Below are 19091 nucleotides of genomic sequence, written 5' to 3'. Positions count from 1 at the left end.
TCGTTTATTCTTCTGTCAAGAATCATAGTCAAAAAGTTAGCAGGAAAGAGATGCATCAAGTGGTATGCTTGAAGGGGTTTTTAAAACTACCTCTCACTACAGAGGGGACAGGAAGGTAGCACAAAGTCGTGATGATCACCAATAACTCACTACCTTCCTCAGTTTTTAAAAAATCTTTTTTAGTCATTTGTCTGTGTTGATCAATTCCTCTTTGCAACTGTGACTTTCCTTATGATATTAATCATACATCTATAACTGCTTCAAACTCTCTGAGCCTATTACCTCCATGCTATATTAAAGTCTTTTAACCCCATTCTTACTTATGAGTTCTAGTCTTTAATTTCCAACCATCTTTAGAGTGTTTCCATTTAATTTTACTACCCATCTCCCAAATTTCCCATTTTGTCCATTGCATTACCACTCTTCCTGAACTTAAAAAAAAACTTGGAGTCATCTTGAAAGTCCATAAGTTATCCCTTTTATCAAGTCTGTTGTAGTCTTGTATCTTCTGTGCACAGCCTCTTTGATTTGTTATGCCTTATGCATTTTTACTGGCACCTTTTTATTCTAGTGGATTTCACTTCACATCTAAATTATTTCAGTAGCCTTTTGATTGGATCTCCTTTATCTAGGTCGCCTTTTCCCTCTAATCCATCTGGTACTAGTGACCAGATTAGTTTAACTAAAGTGTCACTTGTTTTGCTGCTTTCCTGCCAAAGATCCTTCAGTTCTCGCCCATTCCTTTTAAGATCCGGTTTAGGTTTTGACACTGAAGGTGGCCCTTTTTGCCTGTCCTGCTTGATCTCCCACTGCTCTTTGAGACCTTCATTAAAGCAGGGTTCTGTGTGGCTCTCTGCACGTACCATGTCTATGCTTTTCTTCTTGCTTTTGTAAATGTTCTGGACCATGCTGGTGGTTTCACTGCCTCCAGTCTATCCAAATCTCTCTGGATTTGTTCGGAAAAGCTTCCCTGTTTCCCCAAGTCTGTGTTAGCTTCTTGTTTCCTAAAAAAAAAAAAAAAGTTTCTTTCTGAATGTTTTTTCATTTTTTTCCTAATTGGATTATAAGCCCTTTGAAAATAGGGACTCACCCTATTCTGCTTTTGTCTTTGTGCTTGGCAGTTTTGGGATGGGTATTCAGTAAACGTTTAATTATTGAGATTATTAAATAAGAAACTCAACTAGTGTGTTAATGTAGTGGAAACTTATGGTTCAAAGATGGTTTTAACTTTTGAGATGTTTTTTTCCTCCACTAATTTGTCAGATTCAATTGAAATCAACAGCTTGGCTGTCGCTTTTATTCTCTAAATTTGGTAAAATTTTGATAAATTGATTTTCTGTTTAAAAATCTTTGCTTCCTAGAAGATTAGGACTTTCTCACAATGTTTATAAAGATTACCGGTTTGAATGTGATTCCAAGAAACTAAATAGTCAGAATGTGAATCTGTTGGTCAGTATGTTCCTGGGAACAACAAACCAAGATTCTCGCCTCCATGCCTACCAGATAAAAGTGTTTGAAAGTCATCATAGACTTCCTTTTAAGATGTTGGAAGAGTGGTCTCTCGAGAATTTGAATCAAAGTGAGAAAACATCCAGTAGTGTGACTGTAACTAAAATACTTCACTCTTCAAGAATAATTTAACAGATCTGCAGATGGTTTATTAGGGGAGAAATAAAGGGCTATTATGTAAGATAAACCAAAAAGATTTTATTTTCAATTTGGAGGATATATGCACAAATAACCTGTATTAAGGGTCTCTACTACAAACTTGAAGATTTTGTGTGTATGTAGTGGAGATGAAAACAAAAAGAAGTCTCCTGTGCAGTGGTGCCAAAATCAAGGTGATATTAAAAAGTTGCTTTTGTATATTTTTATTTTCTGTTTTGAATTTGAGCTCATTGAAGATAACAGCCGTACTTGCCTGCTGTTCCATGTCTTTGTGCCACTGTCAGAAGCAGAGTCCTAGGCCGGAAAGACCCAAAGAGCAAATGAATATGGCATTTTATATGTTCTAGTCAGAGACACTACCTGGATGGAAAGTTAGGCAAACGTTTGTCTATGTGTTTTTAAGAAGATAAGGAAGAATTGGTATAGAATACCACTAATAAAGATAATGCTGTTTCCAGCTATCTTTGGAGACATAGGCATCTTCAAAATATTCATTGAGTATATTGTGATTAGAGAGAAAATAGCAACCTCGTCTTTACTTCCAAACATGTTATAAACCTTCACCAAGTCAAGGAATAAATATATTGTTCCTTTACTTAATGTTAAGCACTTTTTGTTTTGTTTTCCATCATTTCTTACATGTTTATATCACCTTCTGCTTGGTTTCTCCTATTTCTCTGCTTAAGTGATACTTGGGAGTTTTTTTTTGGCTTTCTGCCATTATGAGGGATCCCTTTGAAAAATCTTCCCAAGGTATTGAATCTTTTCCATATTTCTCCTACATGTTTTTATCAAAGAGCAGTATCTTTATAAGAATTTTGTTAGTTCCTTTTTTTGAAAGCAGAAGACAAGGAAGACTGCCCTACCTTATTGTAAAAGAGCAACCTTGTTAACCTTTTGAGCCCATAAATCAGGGATGAGAAATCCATGTTTCTATTAAGTGCTATTGACAGAAAAAAATCAGTCAAGAGCTACCCGTAGTTTAAAATAAACTAATTAGCATGTTGTATACCATGTAGTGGGAGAAGGAAAATGATAGAAATAGGAAGGATAAAATAATTCAGACTTAATAGCTAGCTTGCAAGTGTTTTTTGTTTGTTTGTTTATTTTAGAAGTGGTGAGATGCCTTCATGACAGAAGACTGTTGCTTTCATTATTTGCCGAGCCAGGAACATAATTTGAGAGAGAGGAGCTGTATTATTCCTAATGCCTAAATGTGATGCTTGGAAACTGTATTTATTTCATTGTTTTGAGCCCCTCTCCCCTGCCTTTTTAAATACAATTCAGGGGCTGGCCCTGTGGTGTAGTGGTTAAGTTCACACCCTCTGCTTCGGTGGGCCAGGGTTCGCAGGTGCGGATCCTGGGCGTGGACCTACACACTGTTCATCAAGCCGTGCTGTGGCAGCATCCCATATACAAAATAGAGGAAGATGGGCACAGATGTTAGCTCAGGGCCAATCTTCCTCAGCAAAAAGAGGAAGAGTGGCAGTGGATGTTAGCTCATGACCAGTCTCCCTCACCGAAAAAAAAAATACAATTCAATCTTCTGATCTAGCTTGGTTCTATTTGGAATCAAACAAACCAATGACAACAATTTTTTTTAACTCTGAAAGATTTTTTATGATTAAATTCAGAAGTTATTAAAAATGAACATTTTTGATTTAAACTTCAAAAGTACGATTTAAAATGTAGGGCCTGCATTTTCAAGATAAGTTTGCAGATTGCATTTCCTAATTGGAGTCATCTCTTCCTAATTATGTGCCCTGTTCCAAAGGCTGTAAATAACAAATCATATACTTTGTGCCTTGTCTGAGAAGCATAACCTTCTAGAACCTAAAGGTCCCTTTAGACAAGAGCATAATGAAATAATTTTAGAATGAGATTCTATTCTACCTTCAAAGAAGAGCATATACCTTCTAGCAGCACATTCTAATATTGTCAAAAATCATTTATATCTAAACACTTTCATATACTTAAAGATGAAGATATCATCTTAAGTCTCACAGACCTGGGAGCCTTCTTACAGTAAAGGGGCTATGTTAGTTCACTTTGCTGCTCTCTCTTAGCTCAAATGGTGGGATAATCAGTCTGCTTTCTGGTTGAGATTCTTTTGAAATAAACTGTTCAATAAAGCTTGTGCATTTTTAGATCATTGAGCAGTGGTGTTTTCATATCTTCCAAAGATCACACTGTAGTTTTCCTGTAGTGTATGAGGTGGCTAGAAGCTTAAGAAGATCATAGCATCTGTCTTGGTGATAGATTTTGAAAGAGTCTGGAGGATCTATCCTGACTTTCTCAGATTGAACTTTCAAGTTGATACTTGAGGTTAATCTATACATTAATCAATGAAGAAAATGTCTTAGCAGGCTTATTGTGTAGGTTGAGGTAGAAGCTCCCCCAAGATTTTGCCTGCACTACCTCCCCCCACCCCCCGTGTGTCTGTCTATCTACAGTACTTAGCATATGACTGCAGGTCATCTTGTGGTGTTTTAAAGTTTACTAAGGAAGCACTGGCATATGCAGATCTAGCACTGTCTAGTATGTACAGTAAATGAAACTTCTTTTGGAAGTGAATCTTTTAGTTATAGTCCTTGCTTTAAAGTCAAGGGGAGAATTTTTCTTTAAAATTATATCTTTTGCTTGTTGTCTTATACATATTCTTTTTAGATAGAAAAGTAAAGATAAAGAGATTGAGCGGATGCTGAATTGTTGCAACTCCAGATCCTGAGCTAATGTCACACCCACTCTTAGTCTAGCAATGAGTAGTAAAAGACATTTGGATCCCTTCCCCCTCCCCCATCCAACCTTGACTAGTAAATGAAACTGACAGCAAGGATTTAGATTAGAAATACTGTGTACTTTGTTCTACTACCTTTCAACAAGAATCAGCATGTAAAGTTGCAATTTCCTGACCAGAATTTGGAAGACTATGATGTGATTCTCTGGGTCTTGATTCCAGAAGAAGGAGCTCTCTGAATATGGTTTACTAGTTGGTGGTGAATTCGTGAGTCGCCAACTATTAGACCTTGATGTCCAGATATTATCTCAATTTATGGAGTAAGGTCCCTGAGTTCTCCTCTTTCCTTCCACAGGGCAAGCAGGAGGACTTCAAGACGACAGTTCTGGAGGGTATGGAGACGGCCAAGCATCAGGTGAGGGTGGCATTAGATGCTTGCCACTTAGTAGCAAGAGCCGCCAAATCAGGGATTGATGCTTGCAAGTGTTTTTGGCTGTGGTATCCACATTTTAGCCAGAAGCGCAGGGGAAATTGAACCCACAGGACAGAGCAGTATAATAAGAAAGAGTGTAGCCAGAACAAAGGCAAGCAAAACCTTTTGAAGTCCTCAGGCCGATCTCAGCCCTCCGCTCTTCTTCATGTTTTTGAGGAGATGGCGTGTACTTTTCTCCCCAGCAGCCTTTATAGTAACAGTAAACATAATATAAAACATAGATTTAGGAATTGTGGGACCTTTAAAAGGAAATACAGCTGTATACACAGAGAATAGAAGCCATAGGCTGAAAGCCTTAAAAAAAATAGGGCGAAAAAGGCATTCTAGGACTAGTTAGAGGATTTATGCAGGCAAGTGACTCTTTAGAAATGGTTGTTACGTGGTGTTGGGTACGTTTTTTTCAATTAACATTACATAGTTAATCATTTTGCAGTTTAAACAGTTTGTTTCTCACATGAATGTTAACCTTTTTTAAAAAATCTGCTCAAAATGCTCTTTCTTTTCAGACCAAACTATGAGATTTTTTACTTCTAGGAAAAAGTAGAGGGTTAAATGATTTATAGGGGTCCATCTGGAGCAGTTCAAGTTTGTTCCAGGAATCCAAAGGAGTATGTCTGGATTTCATCCTTTGCTTCTTAAAGGATGTTTTTGTGTGTTCCAGTGCTCAAAGCTGGTTATGTATACATTTTGATAGAATTGGAGTAGGTGTTACTTCACTTTTGTAGTTTGTCACTTTTCGACTAAGTTTACTTTAAAATTGTCTATTGCAGTTTGTGTCTAGCAGGTCAAGGGAATATTTGTATTTTACTCTCTCAGATCAAAGATAGTTCAGTGTTAACACAGAAATTAGTATTTAGGGGATCCAGAATGTTAGAAGTAGACTTCTTTAAACGCCATCTCAAGGATTGGAGGTTGATAATCCGTGCATGGTTATCTTAGAGGAGTTAAAAGCCTCATCCAGAGTCTCTGTCTGTGGCAGGTAAACCTTCAAGAACGCTGTTCATCAAATGATGCACAATTGGATCTTCCGTGGAACTGTTGCGGATCAGGGATAGACTTTAGAGCTTTAATCTTGAAGAAATGAGTTTTCTTGTTGCTTTTTGTTTTGTTTTCACATGAATAAATTTACTCTTTTGCTTAAGTAAATAATACGTTGTACTGCTGAAAGTAAAAGCAGACTTTCATATAAAACTGTGGTGCTGCTGACTTAATATTAGTAGAACAAGAGTTTTACGTGTTTCCAGGAATGGTGGTGACTGTTCTGAGCTCTTCAAGATCTCTCTTCAGATCTTGGTCATGTTCAGAAGCATGCATTTGTGGGATGATCAGTCAGAGTTAGAAACATGTGCTTATAAGCGATCGAAGTTCTTCTCTTAATAAAGCTAAATGACCCTCGTGAGTATCTTGGGACCAGGATCATATCTTGACTTTTTAAAATCCACATCAAGTTGATGTATACATCCTAAATCTTCAAAGTTAGAAGGGAACTTGAGGTCATCTTGTCTAGCTTCCTGCCTTCAAATAGATAGTATTGTATCACCCCTGTTATATGGATTAGGACCTGAAACACAAAGTTAAATGACCTGAGCAGGGATACACCAGCAGTTGGAGGAGTGAGAACCCAGAGGTCTTGTTTCTTATACATAGACTATTCCTTACACTCTTCCCTCATAGAAGTATTTAAATGTGTGTTTACCCTAAAAATAAAAAATCTAAAGCATAAGAAATCATGATTTTCATTTTTTTCTTTTTCTCTCCTCTCCCCCTATTCTTTTTAAACTATTATAGGACTGGATATGGTGCATCTCTAGTTTACTAATCTTAAGTAGTCTTTTATTGTAGATCATATCAGGCTTTTGTCTTCACTCTTCAGCTAGAAATCTAGTTATAGTTAATTTATCTACTTTATGAGAGAAAAAAGGCAAGTAACTCATGGAGACCTTCTTTTCTTTTCTGTTAATTTTAATATCTTTGTTACCTTACTCTACTCAAGATGCTACCTGTATCATATCAGAATCAGGGAGGAAATGATTTCATGGAATAGACGGCCTGTATCCTCACCTCCCTCTCTTCTTTTCTGCTTCTCTGATTGATCTAACTGGAAAGGCCTAAATTATTCCTTTAAATATTTAACTACTTCTACTGTGTTTTCAAGTGTGAGCCAGTCAGACCATTAGAAAGGGCAGTTCTGCTTTAGCATGACTGCATTTTGAAAGGTGATGCTGGAATTTCCTCTGTGAAGTGGTGAGAAAGAGGAATTGAACAGAGGGCAGGATTGGTATGTAGGCAGCCTTGGGGCTTTTAAAAAATTAAGATAGCATCTTTGAAACATTCTAAATTTCCAGAATACCAGATTCTCTTAAAGTATAAAACAAACACCAGAGTATAAAACTATATTTCAGAGCCAAGTGTAAATTACTTCTGAATTATATGTACTACTGGTACTTCTTTTAGTAAGGATGTCGTTAAGGTTTTTCTCTCTAAAGGAGATACTTATGAGTTAGATTATCCAGAGTGGTCTGTTAGTTCATCCTTTTTATAAAACGGATGTTTTGAGTTAGCTTCTGAACATTTTAGGTTCCAAATTAACATTTTTTGTTTCTTTGAAAAAAGGTTAGATTTTTATCTTGTGCGCTTTTCACCTTGATTTCGTTAATGGTCTTTCTTCCTTGAAATAATTCTTCATCCCTAAAAACCAAAAGGAAGGAGATAATTACTGAGAGTTTTTAGAAACTATTTTTCATTTTAAGAATATTGATAAAGTATTTAAGAATAACTAGGGTTTTTTTTTAGGTATTATGTAGAAGATAGAGATGGAGAAGAATATTATTCCACACGTATTAATGTCTCAACTTTTGGCTTCTGGAATTCCTTTTGTTAAACTTTTGATGTTTTATTTAAAGATACTTTAAAACTGCCACATGACTTATATAAATAAAATTTCTTTTTTTTTTTTGTGTGTGTGACTAAGATCAGCCCTGAGCTAACATCCATGCCAATCCTCCTCTTTTTGCTGAGGAAGACTGGCCCTGGGCTAACATCTGTGCCCATCTTCCTCCACTTTATATGGGACCCCGCCACAGCATGGCCTGACAAGCGGTGCATTGGTGCATGCCCGAGATCCAAACCCGGGCTGCCAGCAGTGGAGCGCGCACACTTAACTGCTACGCCACGGAGCCGGCCCCTAAAATTTCTTAATTGTTACATATTTTGAAGATTCCCAAAGTTAGCCAACTATTTTAGAATGATTTTTGATGATAAGAACACGTGGAATGAGAAGCCAAATGTAATATAAAATTTAGTGTTTTTCTTCTACTTGGTTTTTCTGACTGTCATTGACAGTAGTATTTTGCAGTAGGATTGATGTTCAATGACCACTTATTAAACATATAGAAGATAATATAGCTAAGAAAGAAAACTATCCCTCTTTATGAGAGGGAGAAATAGAGTTTATAGAGTTCATTGGTTTTCGTGTTAATAGTATACACTCCTGAAATAAACCAAGAAGTAACCAATTAAGAGATATTTAGTCCAAATACTCAGGATTATTGTGTAGATAATTCTCCTTATAATGTGACATGTTTTGGGTCTTGGTTTTGTTTTCTATTTGTTTAGTTTATTTTGATTTGGCGCCAGGGGACTGGGAACATCAAAGCTGTATAGTTTTAGAAAATTTCACGTTACTAAGGTAACCTATACCCCTGATAGTCAGCATTTCTTCTTTTCTTGCCTTAATTTCACGCTCCACCCTTAGCAATATGGCTCTAATTGATTATTTTTTTCCTTATGGAGCAACTCTCCTGACAGTCTTTAATTTTAGGTTGCGATTCATTAAATGTGAGGATTGTTGATTGATTTAGTAACGTGAACACAGTATTCGTCCCCTCCTTATCTACTGTGAATGGATAGATTTTTTGGCTTGTCTCCAAGAACAGTGACTCTTAATTCTTAATGTGCAGCCCATATTAGCATTAGACATTTTTGCTTGACCTTTCGTTAATCATTATTTTTTTCTCGGTAATGTTTGAATGTCTTTGTGGAAACAGCACCTCAATAGCTTAGCTATAATTTTTTAAGTTACATCTTTACCTGTCTTGTTCTTTTTATTCTCCTAATCTTACTAATGCCTTTCCTTTAATTTTGCTTCCATTATCAGTGCTTCTAACTTCTTGTTTTATGTGCTTTAAAATGATTAAATATGGATATCTGGTGCCTATTTTGTTACTAATATATAATTCAATGGTATTGAATTTTAAACTCTTTAAATTGTGTCCTGATATTTTCATAAGCTGGTGGTTAGGTACATCTTTATAAGGTGATTTTAGAAGTACAAGTAAAATATATGTAAATGTATTTCTGAGGACATCGTATAAAGATATACTTAACTACCAGCTTATAAAAATATCAGTTTAATAACTAATTTTAAGAGTTTCAAAATAACATATATTTTACTTGTAGTATATAGTGTATACATATGTAGTTTATAGTATATGTAGTAACATATTTTATTTACAATATGGAGTAAAGCATTTCTAATGTTTCTGCCAGAAAAGGTAAATTCCTTGCTTTTTTCTCTCATTATTGTAGTCTGCTTAGTTTCTCTCACTGCTTGCCAGCATTGAACTATGAGAACTAATGAATGGTACCATTGACCAGATCATGTATTTCATACTGTTGGTTGTTAAACCTTAGAGTCCTCTTCATGTTCCCTGCTGTAATCCTAAAAGAAGTCATGTGACTGTGTTTTTGTCTCCATAGCCTCTTTTACTTTCCTGTTAGTGTGTTTTCCTTTATTCCGGTTCCTTAGTTTTAAAATTTATTGTACATTATCAGCGATGGTGATTTTAATTAGAGTATCTGATATCAAAAAGTTATTTTGTGGTTGAAGAAAATATTCTAAATGGCTTGTTAAGTCTTATAAGGTATATTGTTTCACTCATCAGTAAACTGCAATTTTTGGAATGTTAAGCTCAAAAGAGTGACTAAATTTTAAGGATGTTTTAGCATTTGTGCAAATTGAAAGCCTTTTTTTTTAAAAAAGGTGAGATCAGTCTGAATGAGGCAAAGCTTTACAGAGGTTCTTTAGGCAAAAAAAAGAGTTTGAGGTGTAATCATCATGCCTGGTTTTGTATTCACTTGCACTTTTCCCAGACGTCCTTCACTTTCTTTGCTAGGTGTGGAGGGTGCAGCTTTCCAGAGTAGACTTCCTCATGACCGGATGACTTCTCAAGAAGCAGCCTGTTTTCCAGACATCATCAGTGGACCACAGCAGACCCAGAAGGTTTTTCTGTTCATTAGAAACCGCACAGTAAGTTTCCATGTCAGCTTTTTTCCACCTGGATTGTAAAAAGTGCGTATTACTTTTACAGAGAATACGGGGAAAAATAGGGAAGAATTTTAAAATTGTCTATAAAACTATTATCCAGAGATAACCATTGTTAAAAATTAGTTGTTTTTTTCCTTCAGATAATTTCTAAATGTGTATATTTAATTTTTGTTTTCACAAAATTGAGATCCTACTTCCATGCATTTCTTTGGATCCTTTTCATTCCTCACAACCTCATAAACACAGAATAAGAATCTTTATTTAGATATTTCTTTAAAATATACTTTTAGAATCACTTGGTCGTTCCTTCCCAGGGTAAGAGAGACCCTTATTCCATTCTGCTCATCTGGTTCAACCTCCACCTCTGGCTCAGTGATTGATTTAATGTCTGCGTGAGATTTTGTCCAACAGTTGGGTCATACATTAGCTGTTGGGCATTTAAATGTCCTGTTTAATTATTTTTTGCCTTATTAAGCTCTGAACAGCTTTATACATTCTTGACTCTATCTCTGGTTATTATTTTCTTATGATAGATTTCTAGAAGGAAAACTACCTTGTCAAAAAGTATGAACCCTTTTTAAGTTGTGATCCTTGTTGTCAGATTGCTTCCCAGAGAGGCTGAACCAGTTGACATGCCTGTTGCCCTGCTCCTGTTTTTGTTATGAAAATGATAATTACTGCTGCTGTAATAGATCAAAACCATTCCATTTATTTTCCATTTCTTTGATGACTTAGACTGACTGCTTTTTCACATTTATTAGTCATTTGTATATCTTCTGTGAATTTTTCTTTTATGTCCTTTATTCATCAGAAATTCTTCGGCTGTAGAGTAGAGAAGGGCAAGGTACTATTCAGAACATATCCGTTATACTCTAGGGTGATACAAAGCAGAAGAAATTTGTGTTGTCATTTCAGCTATTTTGAATATAGCTCAGAGATGTCGTTTTAGCATGTCTGCTTTTTAGCCACCACTGACTTCTTTATTTTGGCTGTTAGATTGCAAAGACACTGCTAAATTTGGATTGTTAAATGTCATTTAGCTAGAATGATTGGTAGGTTATACTGGGTTTTTGTAGTACAGAATAAAGGTTCTTTTTTGTGAAGAAAAAACGGTGATTTTTTAAAAAGTGAATGGAAAGATTCTTTTTTTTATTTTTTTTTAAAGATTTTATTTATTTAATTTTTCCCCCCAAAGCCCCAGTAGATAGTTGTATGTCATAGCTGCACATCCTTCTAGTTGCTGTATGTGGGACTCGGCCTCAGGATGGACGGAGAAGTGGTGCCTCGATGCGCACCCGGGATCCGAACCCGGGCCACCAGCATTGCAGCGCGCGCACTTAACCACCAAGCCACAGGGCCGGCCCTGGAAAGATTCTTAATGTGTATTTCTGAGGCTGATTTGTCTTATAATTGAATCAGCTTCTGTGTGTAACATATCAATGTTTGATCTAAGTGGATTTTCTAGACAAAATTGTCGTTTTCCTTGTTTGTTTCATCTGAGGGGAGTTTTCACTTTTTACCTGAGTTTGAGTGGTGGATTTACAGTGATCTCTATTTTGTCTAATTCATTTTCTGTGACCACAAGTCCAGATTTGGGGAAGGACTGGCCCAGGTTAGGGTTGTGGTTTCTGGCTGTAAAACAGAACGTTAAGTCATTCTCTCCTATAAGAATTATATCAGTTCTCTCATTTTAAACTACATCTTTTGCTTCCAGATTTTAAAATCACAACTTGAGGGTTATTTCAATTAGAACCTGTGACCTGAGCTTTATTTTATAGGATGGAAGGAGGAAGAAGGCTTGTATTGAGGAGTGAGGGCCTTGGGCCCAGTGTGTACTCCAGGAATTCCATTTTCCCCTGATAGTGGCCTCAGAGAAAAGTAGAGGATGCATGTGGATTTGGTCATATCTCTTTGTAATTAGGTTTATTTACACATAACCAAATTAACTCCTTCATTGAAACTTGTCTGTGGAGCAGTCGTTATTAATTTTTAGCTAAGACTTAAATATGGTGGTATTTAGTTGGTCTTGCATTTTGCAGATGTATGTTCAATTTGAAGAGAATTCATGTTAGACCCCATTGTTTGTACTATAATGTTTTAATTCCTCATCTTACTGCTTTTTCAACAGTATTTGAAATAATTGACCACTCCTATCTTAAACACACAACTCCCTTAGCTTAACACAGTTTTCTGATTTTTCTCCTGCCTCCATGGTTGTTGTGTTCTCTGACTGCTTTGTAGGCTTATCCTTAACAACAGGCCGTTATGTGAACTGGTTGAAGTTCCTTAAGTCTCCTTAAGGTCCTCTCCTCTCTCCCCTGTTTTTTCCCCCAGGAGTCCTCTTCTACACATAGGACTTCAGTTATCACCCATAAGCAAACATCTCCAGACCTTTACTCTCTTCTGAGCCCCAGCTTATATATCTAGATGCCAATGTTCTATCTCCTTTGGGTTGTCTTGAAACTAAAGTTATTATCTCTTCTTTCAGTGACCTTTGTTTAGTGAGTGGCATACCAGCTCATTTAGTTGTGCAGGCCAAAACTTGAGGTGTTATCCGTGGCACCTCTTTTCCCACAACCTCTGCATATCTAATTGATCATTTGATTTTTGTGGATTTTATCTATTCATATCTCTGGAGTCATGTAACCCAGGTTTAAATCCTAGTTGCTCCCTACCAGCTGTATGATCTTGGCAATTTACTAGGTATTTTTCTTTTTTAGACTAAATATCTTCCAGCTTCTTCAATAATTCACTCATTTGACATCGTTTTGTGTTTTGTGAGTGTCTTTGTCAGGAGTATAACCAATGTTGCAATGAATGGAAAGCCCATACTTAGGGCCTTAGAGTTAAAAAGATATTTTAAAGTGGTCAAGTGGTATATGTTTATTTGTGTGTAATATAATTTGTATCGTTTAAATACAGTTGCAGTTGTGGTTGGACAATCCAAAGATTCAGCTGACATTTGAGGCTACTCTCCAACAGTTAGAAGCACCGTACAACAGTAAGTAGTGTGTTCAATAGGACTAGTTTTGGACAGGATTGTGAAAATTGATATTTCCTTCCAGGAGGCTCATAGTTCCTTGATAATGAATTTTTTCTTTCATATTTCCATCTTATTTCCACTTGTGCTATGCAAAAATGAGCCTTGGAGAAAAACTATTTTGCGTATTTGTAATTGTTTTTCTGGTTTTTAAATTGTGTTGACACGCAGTGAGTGGGTTCGAGAGATTGCTAATAATTTCTCCAGACCTATGTTCCAACTTTAATCCGTGGAGTACTTGTTGGCATTCAGTTGGCTGGCTCTCTGGATTTCTCATTTCCCATTTGCTACCAACAAAGTCTTGTAAAGTTTTTGCCAAAGTAAATGAGCATAATACTACTTTTAAAAGGGTTGGTTTTGTCCTTCATTTTATCTATAATGGATTGTCATTCTTAAAAGTTCCAAATTATGTAATACGCATTTCAGACTACCTCAGAGACTAATCATTCTAAGAATCACTTTTCTCGAGGAGTCTTATGACCTGCGGCTCATGGAAAAGATACATAGAATGACTTCATGATGGAGAAATAGAATTAAAGAGTTTTCTATTTAAACTGCTAAAAATATAAACATGTTTTAAATTTGTTTGTTCTGTAGGTGATACTGTGCTTGTCCACAGAGTTCACAGCTATCTAGAGCGTCACGGTCTTATCAATTTCGGCATCTATAAGAGGATAAAACCCCTCCCAAGTAAGGACCCGGCCAATGAATTTCATGGGTTTTAAGTTACGATTCTAGGACTCTATTTTATTATTTATTTCCAGGAGGCTTTTGATATTTTATTTTGATTTCTAAATCTATGTTTGGAGTCAGAATATTCCCAAGTTTATCTTATTATAAGTCAAGTTTAAAGTAAAATCTCATTATCATTGTGCATTTCCTATAATTTCTGCTTTGATAAATACTTAGTGTAAAAGATACTGAATTTCCAATTTAAGAAAAATCAAGGGGCTGGGCCGGTGGTGTAGTGGTTAAGTTTGTGTGCTCCACTTTGGCAGCCCGGGGTTTGTGGGTTCTGATCCTGGGGGTGTACCTGCACGCCACCCAACAAGCCATGCTGTGGCAGTGTCCCACATACAAAATAGAGGAAGATTGGCACAGATGTTCACTCAGGGCCAATCTTCCTCACCAAAAAAAAAAAAAAAAGAAGAAGAAGAAGAAGAAAAGAATAAAAAAATTTTGTTAAAAATGGAAGAAGTCGGTTATGAAAGCAGGAAGTTTGAGGTTTTCTGTCATTGATCAATTCTTTATACTGCTAAAGGTTGCATTTCTATTTTTTAAATACTATTTATTTTGAGAATTAATACATTTATTTATTTATTTATGATACATTCATTTTTGATGCTTTAATAATTCTTCAAAAAGGGATATTAAAGACTACAAGAATAGAACTTAAAGAAAATAGCTTTAAGAATAAGTAGGGGGCCGGACCCATGGTGTAGCGGTTAAGTGCGTGCGCTCCGCTGCTGGCGGCCTGAGTTTGGATCCTGGGTGCGCACCGACGCACCGCTTGTCAGGCCATGCTGTGGCAGCATCCCACATAAAGTGGCGGAAGATGGGCACAGATGTGAGCCCAGGGCCAGTCTTCCTTAGCAAAAAGAGGAGGATTGGCATGGAGGTTAGCTCAGGGCTGATCTTCCTCACACACACACAAAAAACGAATAAGTAAGTTGGCTGCTCAAATTGTCCTAGCATAATTGTGAGGTAAATTAAGTAGATTATTCATGATAAGTTAACCAAGGGTCACAGATACTGAAGCATATGACTGAGGTAATAAGAAAGTAAATCTTAAGATAGAGGATCTCTTTTATTAATTTTCAACACTGAATTAAAGTTTGTAAGTTTCAGATGTTTGCTACTTTGTATTCAGATAGTTTCCATATTTTGAAAATAAGTGTCTCAATTGTTTACTTTGTAAGACATCATGACATGCTAAGAACTAGAGGTTTTCATGATAAGAAAATATATATATACAAACTCTTAAACCTACAACAAAATATTCTAATTTTTGTTCGTTTTTTGTTTTTAGCTAAAAAGACAGGAAAGGTAATTATTATAGGCTCTGGGGTCTCAGGCTTGGCAGCAGCTCGTCAATTACAAAGTTTCGGAATGGATGTCACACTTCTGGAAGCCAGGGTAAGAATTTTGTTTTGGGTTTAGAAGGCTGACCTAATGGAAATATGGTAAGGAAATCATCTGTTGTGGATTAAGGAATCATACAACTTGAATTAAACCAAATTGATTTGTATAATACTCAGAGTATTTTGGATAGGGTTATTTATATTGGATAAAGTGATTTTGACAGTAAAACTTAGAAAAGTGCTCAGTGAGTATTTAGAGTTTGTACATGATCTGTATAGCCCTTTGATGGATTTTTTCAGGGCATTGTTTCTTGCAGTTAACTTGCAAATTTGGGGCCTTCATGGTGATATCCTTTGCAGGAGGCAGTTATTTTTAGTGGTGGAACAGAGTGAATTGTATTCCCTGTTTGATAGTAAAGGAAAAGGAGTTGCTTCTCAGGCAGCAGCTGTCTTTTAGAGCCTGATGAAACCAAGACATTGGTTCTCTTATCACTAGTCCTAGAGAGAGAAATGGAAACTGAAAGAGGAAAGGGGTGATGGCACAGAGTGGAAAAGGAACATCATGTTAGGATGCTACTATTCAGATTATTTTCGTGAGTAATTTTTAATATTTAATTATCTTCCAGTGGCTTAAAAGGCCTCCCTGGACTCCCAGCATTTAAAAAAAAAAAAACATTTCTCTGGTAACCTAAACAATCTAAAATTTTATGAAAGCTTTCAGAATGTGTTGTACAGTGCAATCCAAATTGCTTTTTATAAATTGCTTTTTTTTTTAATTTTTATTTTCTGCTGAGGAAGATTAGCCCTGAGCTAACATCTGTGCCAGTCTTCCTCTACGTTATATGTGGGTTGCCGCCAGTGTGGCTGATCAATGGTGTAGGTCCGTGCCTGGGATCCAAACCTGCGGACCTGGGCTACTGAAGCGGAAGGTGCCAAACTTAACCACTACGCGACAGGGCCAGCCCCTATAAGTGTTAATTTTTTAAAATATTCTTTTCAGATAGAGTATAGGGAAATCAAAATTAAATAATTCCTGATATAGTCTTACTAAAAACAGTATTTTATTCATTAATTCAGAAAACATTTGTGCCTTCCATGTCCTGTTTACTAAGAATACAGTAAAGAATTATGAGATCGTTATGATTTTACCCACGTAGAGTCTTAAGCTAGTGTATAGGCTTTTGTTTTGCCTTTTTTGTTTGTTTGTTTGGAGTTTACAGAGTACTCGCATATTATCCATGATTGAAGTATCATTACAGCTCAGTAAGGTTTCTCCAGACTTGAAAATCCCTGGTCAGCAGAGATAAACCTGGCACTATTTAGGAATGAGAGGTATTATTAACGGTTCATGCTCAGAAGGCATTCTGCCCCTGGTCATGGGACTGCGCTGGAGCACCGTTTGTCAGAGAGTCATCTATCAAATCATTCACAGCTGACTTTGGGGACTGGGGGCCAAGAGTTGGAACGCAGTGGTAGAAAGATGGCATTTAGTTTTGGAGTTTGTGAGCAAATATTTTCTATGTGGATGTCTCTTGCTCAGCCTGTACAGTAAGTGGTATTAGAGACAGCTGGGTATAGAGATAATAGTACCTGTGACTAAATATGTCTTCTAGCTGTCAAATTGTTTCCTACCTCACATCCCTTAATTCTATACCTTTTATATGTCATTCGTTACCTCCTACTCCTCAAATAGTTCAACTTCATTTGTTCTTTGTGCCCGCATTGCACTCCATGTAAACTCTAAACTACACCTTTGTTTACAGAGGCCTGGGATAGTAATGCCAGGTTCTTATGGTTAAAATAGAATTGATGATTTTAGCCATTTAATTTCTGATAAATAGGATCGTGTGGGTGGACGAGTTGCTACATTTCGCAAAGGAAACTATGTAGCTGATCTTGGAGCCATGGTAGTAACAGGTCTTGGTAAGTAGTTCTTAGTTTTGTGCTGTAACAAGATCTGAGACTCAAAAGATTGTTAAAGCTTATTTTTTAAAGCCATAGATGCAATTTTAAAATATATTGGTTTAGGATACTATTATTAGTGTTAGTGAGAGGTAAATTGACAAATAGTCTTCCTGAAAAGATATAGCAATATGTATCTAAATTGTGCATACATTTTGACCTAGCAGATTTAGTTCTAGGAAATTATCCTAAGAAAATAGACAAGTGGAGTATGTTGTGTTTGGAACATTTTTTGTGTGTGTGAGGAAGATCAGCCCTGAGCTAACATCCGATGCCAATCCTCCTCCTTTATTTTTGCTGAGGAAGATTGGCCCTGGGCTGACATCGTGCCCGTCTTCCTCTGCTTTATATGGGACGCCACCACAGCATGGCTTGACAAGCAGCGCGTCAGTGCGCACCTGGGATCCAAACCTGCGAACCCTGGGCTGCCACAGTGGAGCACACACACTTATTTTTTTTTTTAAAGATTTTATTTATTTATTTATTTATTTTCCCCCCAAGCCCCAGTAGGTAGTTGTATGTCTCAGCTGCACATCCTTCTAGTTGCTGTATGTGGGACACGGCCTCAGCGTGACCGGAGAAGTGGTGCATCGGTGCGCGCCCGGGATCCGAACCCGGGCCGCCAGCAGCGGAGCGCACGCACTTAACCACTAAGCCACGGGGCCGGCCCATGGAGCACACACACTTAAGTGCTTGCGTGCGCCACCAGGCTGGCCCTTGGAACATTTTTTAGGGTGGCATAGCGAAACGTTAGAAACCACAGATTAGAGGATTAAATTATTATACAATGAGAACTAACAGCCACTAAAAATTACGTAGCTCCATGATAATACGAAATGACGTCCACAGTTTATTGCTACGTTGAAAAAGGATTATAAAACAAAATATGCGTTATGATCCTTTTGTGTGTGTATGTCTATAATTTTATGCACATAAAATCTAGAAGGACTTGTAATAAAATGTTAACTAACTTGTGGGATTATAGGTAATTTGCTTTCTTTATCCTTATCTTACATATTTATTTTACTTGGGGCATTTTTTGGATATATAATTCACGTACTCTAAGCCTTGAGTAAAAATATTTTTGCTTTAGGATTTTTGTCCTCTTTTCATAAGTATGTTGAATTTAATTGTTTAAGTTTTTTCTAGGAGGGAATCCCATGGCTGTGGTCAGCAAACAAGTAAATATGGAACTGGCCAAGATCAAGCAGAAATGCCCACTTTATGAAGCCAATGGACAAGCTGTAAGTTGAGGACAAACAGAACTTTTCAAAACTTCTTTGGTTCAGTTGAAAACAGTTTTGGGGAAGTGTGTTGATGAGTATACACAATAAATATGAACTGAGGGTGGAAACTGATGTGACGTTATTCTGATTGTTCATTAATTCTGATCTGTATAGGAACGGATTATTATTGCATAGATGCAAACTTACATGCCTCTTTAGGCATTTATCATTAGACATTTATTGAAGGCTAGCTAGACAAGTTAATCTTTTTATTTGACTGTGGCCATCTACTCCAGGAGACCTGTGGAATTGACACCTAATTCTTCGTTTCTTTGTATTGTGCCTCTCGTCATGTGCTTTAGCTCCACGTGCTCTTTATGACTGCAGGTTTGTGTGTGTAGGCTCAAGTTTTTCATGGGCTAATAGCCAAATGGTGGTACTTACCCAGCTGCTAAGGGCAGTTAAAGTGTTTGTTGAGCAGAGGTTAGGAGCTTCGTATACTTAGTGTGGCAGTAGCATGGAAGTGATGTTCAGTATGGGAGAGGGAGAGTAGTTGAA

At 36.8% G+C, this 19091-nt stretch overlaps 1 protein-coding gene across 2 annotated transcripts in view; it reads left to right on the top strand.

The window, feature by feature from the left end:
* Positions 1 to 19091, top strand: part of KDM1A (lysine demethylase 1A) — a 57674-nt gene that overhangs the window by 16749 nt on the left and 21834 nt on the right. The window contains exons 3-9 of one of the 2 annotated variants that reach the window (XM_004425701.3): positions 4761 to 4820; positions 10073 to 10206; positions 13147 to 13225; positions 13862 to 13954; positions 15294 to 15400; positions 17187 to 17268; positions 18457 to 18551. In XM_004425701.3, the coding sequence (XP_004425758.2) occupies positions 4761 to 4820; positions 10073 to 10206; positions 13147 to 13225; positions 13862 to 13954; positions 15294 to 15400; positions 17187 to 17268; positions 18457 to 18551 (650 nt within the window). The remainder of the gene's footprint in view (positions 1 to 4760; positions 4821 to 10072; positions 10207 to 13146; positions 13226 to 13861; positions 13955 to 15293; positions 15401 to 17186; positions 17269 to 18456; positions 18552 to 19091) is intronic. The other variant, XM_087446592.1, reaches the window with a different exon arrangement.

This window comes from Ceratotherium simum, chromosome 22, assembly GCF_057802395.1.
Source record: "Ceratotherium simum simum isolate JZ-2026a chromosome 22, ASM5780239v1, whole genome shotgun sequence".
Lineage (NCBI taxonomy): Eukaryota > Metazoa > Chordata > Mammalia > Perissodactyla > Rhinocerotidae > Ceratotherium > Ceratotherium simum.
Note: the sequence above shows the minus strand (reverse complement) of the source record. Positions and strands in the feature narration are given on the sequence as shown.